Source organism: Acanthopagrus latus, chromosome 20 (assembly GCF_904848185.1).
Source record: "Acanthopagrus latus isolate v.2019 chromosome 20, fAcaLat1.1, whole genome shotgun sequence".
Lineage (NCBI taxonomy): Eukaryota > Metazoa > Chordata > Actinopteri > Spariformes > Sparidae > Acanthopagrus > Acanthopagrus latus.
The window spans coordinates 9,063,561-9,073,803 of NC_051058.1; the positions used below are offsets into that span (position 1 = coordinate 9,063,561).

At 43.6% G+C, this 10,243-nt stretch overlaps 3 protein-coding genes across 3 annotated transcripts; 1 reads left to right on the forward strand and 2 right to left on the reverse strand.

The window, feature by feature from the left end:
* Positions 1 to 193: 193 nt before the first annotated feature.
* Positions 194 to 1,701, reverse strand: ndufaf8 (NADH:ubiquinone oxidoreductase complex assembly factor 8). Its single transcript, XM_037080682.1, has 3 exons — positions 1,428 to 1,701; positions 424 to 534; positions 194 to 341 (listed from the first exon to the last, which is right to left on the reverse strand). The coding sequence occupies exons 1-3, from the start codon at positions 1,506 to 1,508 to the stop codon at positions 321 to 323; spliced, it is 213 nt and encodes a 70-aa protein (XP_036936577.1). The 5' UTR covers positions 1,509 to 1,701; the 3' UTR covers positions 194 to 320.
* A 93-nt stretch (positions 1,702 to 1,794) lies between these two features.
* Positions 1,795 to 6,564, forward strand: tepsin (TEPSIN adaptor related protein complex 4 accessory protein). The gene is made up of 13 exons (XM_037080680.1): positions 1,795 to 1,938; positions 2,382 to 2,454; positions 2,766 to 2,857; positions 2,969 to 3,062; positions 3,159 to 3,226; positions 3,319 to 3,400; positions 3,690 to 3,761; positions 3,851 to 4,042; positions 4,139 to 4,325; positions 4,411 to 4,524; positions 4,605 to 4,683; positions 4,766 to 4,900; positions 4,995 to 6,564. The coding sequence occupies exons 1-13, from the start codon at positions 1,900 to 1,902 to the stop codon at positions 5,577 to 5,579; spliced, it is 1,812 nt and encodes a 603-aa protein (XP_036936575.1). The 5' UTR covers positions 1,795 to 1,899; the 3' UTR covers positions 5,580 to 6,564.
* A 762-nt stretch (positions 6,565 to 7,326) lies between these two features.
* si:dkey-21c1.1 (protein FAM104A-like) lies at positions 7,327 to 10,235 on the reverse strand. The gene is made up of 3 exons (XM_037080482.1): positions 9,536 to 10,235; positions 9,017 to 9,122; positions 7,327 to 8,706 (listed from the first exon to the last, which is right to left on the reverse strand). Exons 1-3 carry the CDS (start codon positions 9,550 to 9,552, stop codon positions 8,449 to 8,451), a joined length of 381 nt encoding a protein of 126 aa, XP_036936377.1. The 5' UTR covers positions 9,553 to 10,235; the 3' UTR covers positions 7,327 to 8,448.
* Between the last annotated feature and the right edge of the window lie 8 nt (positions 10,236 to 10,243).

The window sequence follows — 10,243 nt, forward strand, 5'->3', positions numbered from 1 at the left end:
ATGTCTGTGTTCATTTGAAACAGATAACGGCTAGATTTTTATTCACCTCTGCACATAACAGAAATACATCAGTCTTGCATGTGAAAGAATTAAAACTACTACATGGCTTTGCTCAGCTTCAGTGACATGCACTATCCATGTCAATAAAGACCACACCGAATCAGTTCATTGACGGTGCCTAGTGGATCATGTTGCATCATCATCAAGATATAATAATAATAATAAAATGTTTCCAGCTCTGCAGGTCAACACTTGGCACTTAACATCTTCACTGGACAGTTGAGGTTGGTCCACTCCAACAAAGCCAGGACCAGTTCCATTCATTTGGCTTTCTTCTTGGCCTGTAATAAAAAATAAAAACTTTTCAGTGATAATCATCTATCCCAACTGTGTAACACCACTGGGAGGGTCCTTGTCACTTACTGCATTTATAAAACAGGTCTTCAGTGCTTGAAATTCCTTAGCACACAGGTCCTTCTGCAGCTCCTGTCTACTTGTTGTGGTGGCTGCAACACACTTCCCATATACCGCTGCCTGAGATGAGGAAAAACACATGAAAAAAAAAAAATCATCACTAGCTACAATACTGTAAAATCTGACAAGGTGATCTAACTTTAAAAAAACAAAAATGAATGCCTCTAAATTACAATAAGTAAACTAACAATTTTAAGATGTTAAAGCTTTTCAGTCTCTTATAACTTAAGTTTCATGATCTACTTTACTTTGTAATTTTGAGGTAATTGGTTTACACAATTCATACGTCAAAATAAGTCAGAGGGAGGCTTATCGTCAGACTGACTGCTAACTGCTATAAACTAGAGCTAGCCCTTAGCCAGTTAGCTCAGTTAGCCGTGTGGCTAGCGGTTCAGTCTGGGAACTTGGGGATCAGAATAGTGTTAGGGCTTGCAAAGGCGCTATTGATGCAAGCTGGTTAGCATGCAAACTTAAATAGATATCCAAGACACACAAACCATAGACACAATGATGTCAAAACCACTATTTCTTCACACACAGTTGATTTTGTTGTGGTTGTTTATTTTTCTTTCAACTAAAGTTCTTCCATAGTGCCCCTTTAACTTTTCCATTTTATTCTTATAATTTCTGTCTGTGCAGCATAGAAAAGTAGCTGCATTTCACTGTACAACCCTGTATTGGACGATGACAAACAAGCTCAACCAACTCCAAAGCAACAATCTACATTAACTAACTTAAATTAACAATGAATCCAGTTTAAAACATAGTTAATTAAGTGTCTGTGTGGCCCCTCAGCATCAGAGGGCAGAATGCAATAGATGGTGAACTGCATGGCTGATGTTTACATGAGGTCCTTTAATGGCATAGCTAGCTAATCTGAATGTAAACGTCAACCAGTTTCTTCGCACGTTCGCAGAATGTCACATAGTTTCCATCAGTAAGCCACGACTTACCTCTTCGGTACACTGTGCAAAAAGTTCGGGGAAGCGTCTCAATTTCTCTCGACTGCGACTCCACACGTTTGACCCAGACATGGTCGCTGTTCAGACGTTAACAGAGGTCATCTAAAGCCAGCTGACGAGCACGATAGTTCACAAAGTCACTCTGCTTCAGACTGTAAGATATACTATACAGCATAAACATTAAAAACGGTCATCAACTAGCGCTAATACATGTAGCATTTCTGTAGCTCATGGAGAGTGCCATATTGTTGACCCTGTCATCAAGGAAACGTCCTGCGGAATATTCTGTAATCTGATTCGCTCATCTCTCTGTCAATCAAAGAGTTGGGCGTAACCTGAACGCCAATAGACTTTAGGATTGCTACTCGCTGTTCCGTGATTGGCTAGCTGTCACAACGAGCCCCGCCCTCCCCTCGTACTCCTAGGAAGAAGATGAGTAACCCGCAGCCAGGACTGCTAAATCATGGCAACATTTATGGAACGATTATCTTTTCTTCAGAAAGTAAGTGCTGTTTACAGTCATTAGTAGTTGTGGAAACTCATAACAGCTAATGGGAGCGTTACGAATATGTCTTACGTTGACATGGCTTTTTGAATATGTGAAGTTGTGCCATCACTAGCTTGCTACTAGCCTGCTAGCTAACAAGCAGACACACATTTGTTAATTGCATTCAGCTAATGCCACTTACAAGTGACCCGCGAGCTTGTTTCGTTAAGGGCTAAAAGCAGCGGACGGGCTTATAACACTGGTATAGTTACTGACCTGGTAACGAGACCTGGTGTCATGCCAAGTTTATGTCCATGACAGAAGCTGTATCTGTAAGTACAAGGAGCTCTGTAATAATCAGATGGTTGGTGTGCTGTACAGTTGTCAGGGTTGCAGAACAGTCCCTTACTATCAGATCTGAACCACATATCACATATTATCTTTTCCACCAACTGAAGGTCCCTACTCTGATGAAGGCTACGTCAGATGATGAAAACCCCTGTCCTGGCTACCTTTTCCAAGAGATCGGAAGTATCCTTTGGCAGCCACTGTTGTGGTTCAGTTAGCAGTTACAACCTCTGAACATTATACTTAATAACATTGTGCTTCAAATATGATATGTGGCCCACGTGACATATGCAAATCACTTCATTTAGCTGAAAGCTACTGGATGCTTCAAAATGTCATCTTTAATCTGCAATAATATGGAAATTTCTCCAAAGGGGTGAAAGCCATTGCTCAATGACGTCATACAGCAATGGTATAAGAAGAATCACTTAACCCAGATGAGACATACTGAGTCTGTTACACTATGTTAATGTCCTTAACCACTGTCACACTAGAAATCTCCCATGAGTCTTCAGGTTGTGGTCAGTGTTTGTTGGAGTACCTTCTGGAGAGGCTGCAGGTGGAGTCCTGTCACGTCAAACTCAAGGTGAGAACAGTGGTTCTGTCTGTAAGAGAGGGAGCTGTGTCGTGTAGCCGTGATTTATTAAGCTTTAAACGTTGTGGACTTTCCTCCCTGTCCTGTTTGTGGCTGCTCCAGGTGCTGAAAATCTTTGTCCACCTTTGCGGTCACGGCTCGAACCATTTCCTCACAGAACTCCGAAGGAACTCCACCTTTATCCAGCAAGCATCAGGTGAGGCATAGCTCTTATAGCGCCATTAAACTTACATCACCTCACCGTCACCCGAATGTTAGAATTCGCTCACTCATGGGTGTTTTGCTTGTAAAGTTTACAGCGGCCCTCCTGATCCTATCCATGGTACAGCATTGTACCAGAAAGTCAGAAATACAGCGCAGGTGAGACACAGGTTTTATTTGACTGTCATGTCAAAGACATAATCTGTGACATCTTGGAAAACACGCAAAATTTTTACAACTTCTACTTGCAGGAAGTGGCCAGGTTGCTTTTCACGGATACATTTTCCACCAAAAGCGACGTCTCTCCGCTTGAGCTGGCTCCCCCAACAATGGGTGAGTATTAACAAGGACCATATTGAACACATGAAGTCATTACACCACCAGAAAGGTGGCAGGTTCTGCCAAATGTAAACAAAGTAAAACCGTATTCAGTCATTTTGTTTATTTAGTGTGTTTAGGCATAACAGATCAGTCAATGAAGACCTTTCTCTTCTTATTAAAATATCTCCCCTGAAACTATGTAGGGCACCCTTATTTAATTTAAATGAGTTGCATAAGGTTCTTTATATTTTGTAAACTTAAAGCCCTGAGTACAAAAGGTCAGTTGTGTCTTTCTGTCCAGGTATGGGCTCAGGAACCTCCCACAGGTCAGGAATGCAGGGCTTTGGTTACAGTCCAGGGAAGCAGGGGACAGGTGAGAGTGTCACACTAACACAGATCCAATCAAACCCATCTTTGTATATTTCTTGCACCTTTTTTATCTCTGTTTCTTTGCCCTTCCAGCCGGCAGTGACTCACTGCTGGATAAGATCCAGAAAGCTGCGGAGGTAGTGGCCAGCGCTGTCCTCCCCCCGACCGAACAGCAGGGCATCCGTCTCCATGACAACCACTACCGGGCCGTCGTTGCACCGTCTGCACCCATAGAGGTGGCCGTGCCTGCGTGTGCTTATAACCTGCCTGCTCGCAAACCAAAAGGTGAAATACTGGTTGGTGTGTTGGCGTCGTTGGCTTGAGTTAATGAATAAAAGGTTTGTTTCTTGATGCACCTGGGACAACTTTTTTTCTCCACAGCGATGACCCAGCGGTGCCCAGGACAGGTAGGAGGCGGCTGGGAAGAGACCGACAGCAGCAACAGCTCCTCTCACAACTCTTCTCAGGAACTTGCAGTTAACAGCAGGGCGTCTGTGGGGGGCAAATCAGCCGGTACAGGGAGCCAATCAGGGGCCAGCAGAGAGAGCAGTGGGGATCTTTCAGATCGGTGAGTGAGTGATAACATAGGATGAACCCCACATATGCTCACTTCCTCCATATAATTTCTCTCTCACATGCTTTCTGGTGTCCAGGGTGGAGGCCTTGCAGTTAGGGGACTGTGGCCAGGAGATGGCGCTCATCAGCAGACTGACTGTAGGATCCAGAGTTTTCCTATCCAGAGAAGAGAGCCAGCACTTCATCAAAGAGTCAGTGCATCAGTAATCACACTGCAAATAGATTTATCATCTGCATTTTTTGTTAATTTTTTTCTTGTTCAATCTGTCAGGTGCTCCATTCTCAACTGTGAGGTCGTGCTGGAGTTGCTCTCAAGCAAGCTTCAGGATCCATCTAACACTGTTAAAATGGTAATATACTCAGGATTTACTAAAAGTCTAGGTTTTCTGTATGATACCACGCAATCCTAATCCTCTTCCTTTAATCCTGCAGCGGGCGCTGTGTGCTGTATCATGCCTCCTGACCTCTGACCTCCTCTCTCTGGAGCAAATGTTTGGAGCTACACAGCGAAGGCTCCGCCAGCTGAGTGAGGGAGCTCCAGGACCTGTAGCCAACAAAGCCACCAAGGTAAGAGAGAAAGAGAGAGATACACACGGTGAAGAACAATTGGACAGAACTATATACGCTCAAAATGTTTTTTGTTCTTATCTCCTCTCACCAGATCCTGCGACAGTTTGAGGCTCTGATGGGTGGATCTGCACATGCTCCCCGGCAGGATGCCGCCAACAGCAGCCACCAGGCAACAACTAATCACCCTCCCACATCTACATACTTGAATAATTTACTACCAACACACTCTCCTGGCAACCTCAACCATCATCAGCCTGACATCTCAAACACGCAAGGAAATAACCCATCATCTTCTTCCAGTCTGGCCCAGACAGACTCTTCGGGGGAGCTGATGAATGAGGCTGATGATGAGAAACTTTCTCCCGTTCAGGTCGAGCCAGTCAGGACTGCTGGGGCTGAGTCGGTTGCTGAGGAATCGGGGTCTTCCCCCTCACCTCAGGGCGAGCAGCCCTGTCTGAGCAGACTGTCCCTGTTCAGCGGTATGCAGCTTGTGACCAAGGGGAGGCATGTGTGTCAAAAGGAGACGTCCCAGACAGAGACAGATGACAGTTTCAGGGAGGATCCAGCTGTGCAGAACTGTATCGGCATCGCCAGTGATGCTGCTCCTTCAGTTTGCAATTCAGTTGCATCTGATAGCAGCCAACCAGTATCAGCCTTCTCATTTGTCAGCTTTTGACCAATGTTTACAGCTGGAACTGTTAAAAGAGTTAAACCAATGATGTCATCATGTATATCCTCACAGAAATCTATTTAATTTTATAAGATCAGATCTGTTAGGTTATAACAATATATAAAGACAGCTGATTCATGTCATGTTAGGGTTTTCTGTTTTTATCTGTATGGTGCCTCTGTAGAAGTTGTGTTCAAAGAGCTGACAGAGATAACAAGATTATCAATGAGTGCAATCCACCTCAACTGCCATAAGTGAGGGCTGGTGTGTAAGCTGTGTGGCTTGAATTTCTCAGAAGTATTTTACCAAGAAAGGTTGTCTTGAATAACAGTTTGCTTTATCTCAGGTTTTCCTTTTAGTTATTCTTAGAGCCTCTGCAGCACGGCCAGAACCTCAATTTGTAATTTGCACTACAAATGCTTGTCTTATGGACTCTTAAAACTTACAAATGAAAGTTGTCTTCCATATTTTTTTGGTACTTATCAATTATGTCAACGTTAACGTTATCCAAGTGTTAGTTTACAACTTATTTATTACGTCTATCCTGCATTGATTAAAACATACCTGAGAGAGTGGTGGCAGAGTGCATGTCTAGAATTACAAAAAAAAAAAAAACTGTTGGGAAGAATTAATTAATATTGAGATGTTCTGTGTGCATAATCAATGTGTGGAACTACGTGTGATAAAACATCTGATATCAGCGCAATACAAAATATCTGCAATTTCATGGTTCATTTCAACGGTTGCTCAAATAATTAAAAAGCAAAGCAGATCACGTTCACTATCTCACCATTGTTATTTCAGTTACTGTACTGTGGCATTGATCACTGTGGAATGTGGTACAAACTACACGCCCAGATGGTCACCCAACCTAATGGAGCGTGCAACGAACACTACTGATGTATTTTGTTTCAGTGAACACGAGCTATGCTGTTGCACATGCTGATGAACAATAAAACAGTCTGTATTTTTGCTACAGCACTTACTACTACATCAGTGAGTCATGTTATACTGTATTTAAAGGTGCAATATGTAAGGTTTGTACTTTTGGCATAGTGTCATCTATGTATTGTGTTGCAGAGATATCCAATGCCGTTAGCATGCTAACCACCTAGCCCCTCCTGGTCCAAAACTCCTGTGCTAGCTGTGTCACCACCAACACTTCTCTGGAGCTTCGAGCTCCCAGGACCACCAGACACACTGCTAACCGAGCAAACAAGCTAACAGCAGCTACAATTAGCAGCAGTCAACAGCCATTCAAATCCAAATCAGGCTGTGAATGATATGTGAACAAATCCTTCTGCACAAACCTTCAGATTATAGATGGGATTAACACTTTTTACTTTGGTGTAGGTAGGTGCTACTTAAATTTAAGTAACATTTAATTCTGAGAAATGGCATTTAAAGACGTGTATTATAAAATTCCATACATGTTCAAGGTAGAATACGTAAGAATTGACACCCTCTCGACTCCAACTTCATATTACCAGAGTAACCACTAACTGAAGCTAAATGTAGCTGCCATTAATTAGTTAGCAACAATGGATATGCAAGCACTGCTTTATCTAAATGAATGTGCACTAATTTTCATACATCTCAGTGACACCTACATGTGGATTTTGACCATTGAAAGAAGACATGTTATGGCAGTAAAATATACTAAAATCTCAAAGTTGACCAGTGCAGGAAATGTCTGCCTGTAGTGTCTGCCCTTAACAGAATTCTGAATGTTATCAGTGACATGTTGCAGACATTACTTTCAGCAAACGCTTTATTTCAATGTCAAATGATTTGGCAAATTACATAAAATATGAATCACTCATACATCTCTCATTTTTATTTGCAACACAGTGTGCTGGTCATATTAAACCATACATAATCAAGTCTGGCTGACAGGCTTACGACACACACACACACACACACACACATACAAAGTGTAAGATGTTAAAGAAGTAAACACGTGGTTACAAACTGATTCAGAGAGCTTTTTGTCTTGAGGCCGTGTTTGTCAGAAGCACTGTGCTGAGCGTGACGACGTCTGTGCTGCAGACTTCAGCGCTTGCTCTCACGGCTCTATAATTAGCTTGGGTCTAATCTGAGGTTGGATTTTGGTGGCAAGGCTCATGAGGAATCTGTGCTCCATTACCTTGAACCTACTGACCTGCCACACCAGAACATTATAGATTCATTTAGATGTAGTACTTGAGGAAGAGCAAGGGCAAATTCACTGTACTTTAACTTTACTACTTTGGCTGGAGGGAACAACTAAGGCCTAACATGTTATAACTAGGTTGTTTTAATTATGCTCCTTGGGAGTGAGTCCGTTTACCTGGATGAACTTCCTTTGTGAAATGGATCACTACAATTCCCACTTCACTGATACAAACATGCGACTGACTTACCCAGTCGAGAGTAAACAGGATGAGGAGTTATTAAGTAAAGTGCTAAGCTTTATTTAGTTCTGCAAGCACTTTGGATCATCACACGTTTCTTGTGATTAGCACCAATGAAAATGTCCACGCATCAACACACACATGTAAAGAGAATGATATCTCTTTATAAAGTGCACAGGGTGCGTGCACACACACACACACGCGCACACACACACACACAAACAAACACACTTATACATCAATACTGCACAGAAAACCACAGTGGCTGGGCCATGGAAAGGCGGATGTGCTTATGGTCTTGACAAATGGTACATGGTGAGGTGGGGATGAGCCTTTACGCCCAAAAATCTGTAAACCTCCCCACACGTCGCCCCTCTTCCCTTTGACCCGAGCGTGTCACTTGAGACTTTCGAGGAGGAGCCAGCAGTTTCACCACTGATGGGTGAGGGGCCAAAGGTCAGGAGAGGGGTCAGAGGTCATGGTCATGTCGAGCCCGGACGTCCTCTTGTCTGCAGACTACTGAAGTGCGCCTCCCTCAGGACTCTATTGATGTAGTCATAGGAGAGACTGCTGCCGTCGCCATGGAAACCGTGCTGCAAGGAAATAGCGGAGTCTTCAGGCTTTGGGCTGGGGGAGGACTGGGTGATGCGGTTGTTCTGGCTGTGTATGCATGGCCTGGTGGTAACCACTATTGCTGTCTCTGGACTACTGATCCCGTTACTGCTGTCGCTGCTGGAAGACTGCAAATACAAAACACAGATAGGTTCTGAAGTGTAGTTTCATGGATGGATGCTGGAGCTTTAAATAAAACATTCTGAGCTGTTTCTGACAGTGGTGCATTGCATGTGAATGCAGAGTCACGTGTATCTATATGCATGATGACAGGTTACTTGCTCTATCCATAAATGTCATTGAGCTTTACATTGTTAAGTCAATAAATACATAAATGACCTTAGCAGAAACACTTTTCCTCTCCAACAATCTGATTAAATCTGGGACTATGTCAGTCCGATGGTCTAAAGATGAACGGAAACATCAAGTTAGTCTAACCTCTGAGTCCAGATCTGACACGAGCAGGCTGGGACCTCCTCCTGATCTCTTGGCCTGAGGACTCAGCTGTTGGTCTTCCTCGCTGTCACAACTACGGTGTCGTTTCCTGTGCAAATCAGAAATGGAAGGAACACAGAGTTTTGTGAGTGGGGAGGACAGTAGAGAGAACATCAAAGTGAAAGAGTGTGACGAGAAGGATGCAGGCGGTGGGGGGGGAGACACTGAGTGGAGAAAGAGAGAGATCATGAAGAGGAACCAAAAATAGCACCTCACACTCAGGCAGTTACATGATCAGACATGTGGCACTCCCATTATGAAATCACATTGATTAACATACCTTCACTGGGATCTATATAGAGACTGAACAGACGGTGTGCATGCTACGATGTTGTAATGAGAATATGTAATGTAATTTAGCTATTGCAATAAATGCCACTCTTATTACATGTTGAATTCTATATAACATTAAGCCTGTATAAAGACAAAGATAAGTAAAAATCGTTATCCTGGTCAACTTACCTGTTGTCAGTCAGCATTTCTGCAGTCTTGACGGATGATATTTTGGCAAAGAGAAAGGCTGACACTCCGTGTGAGCCGGGCTGAGATATCTTATTTAAAACCTTTGGCTATGTTACAGCTCCACGACCATTTCGCAGATACTCAGCAAGGCAAGCTCCCTCTCATCTCAACAGAGAGTCTTAGGCTTTGCGAGTAACCGATCTCCAGACGGCTGAAGCACAGGTCGCCGTAGGAAAGCACCAACCTCGGCTGTGAGTGAGTTCAGACCTGTCACCGCTCCAAGTCCTGTCCGCCCTGCCTACGCCTCGGCGCTGGTACAAACTGCTGCTGGCCGTCTGGAAGCTAACCAGCTAACGTTAACGCCTGGGTATTCTCGTTTACGAAGTGAAATCTCGAAGAACTCCGGGCATGACAGCACACGGAGCAAGCTAGCCTGCTAGCCGCTACCGTGAAATGTTTAAATCAGCTACTTGTCGGCTAACTACTTTAGCTAACTAATGCCGCACTATGCTAACAGAAAGTTCTTCCGCTTTCGTATTCCGTCCACTCGCTGTTAATTGTGGTTAACTGTTGCCTGTACTTGACAGCAGTCCGACACAAGAAAGAAGTGAGTAAAGTTAAAAATACATTAGTTTTTGATGTTGTCCGAGGTAGGGTAGCCGAAACGCCGGGCTCGTTATGCCTCTGCAGTGAGCTTGTCTTCTTTGC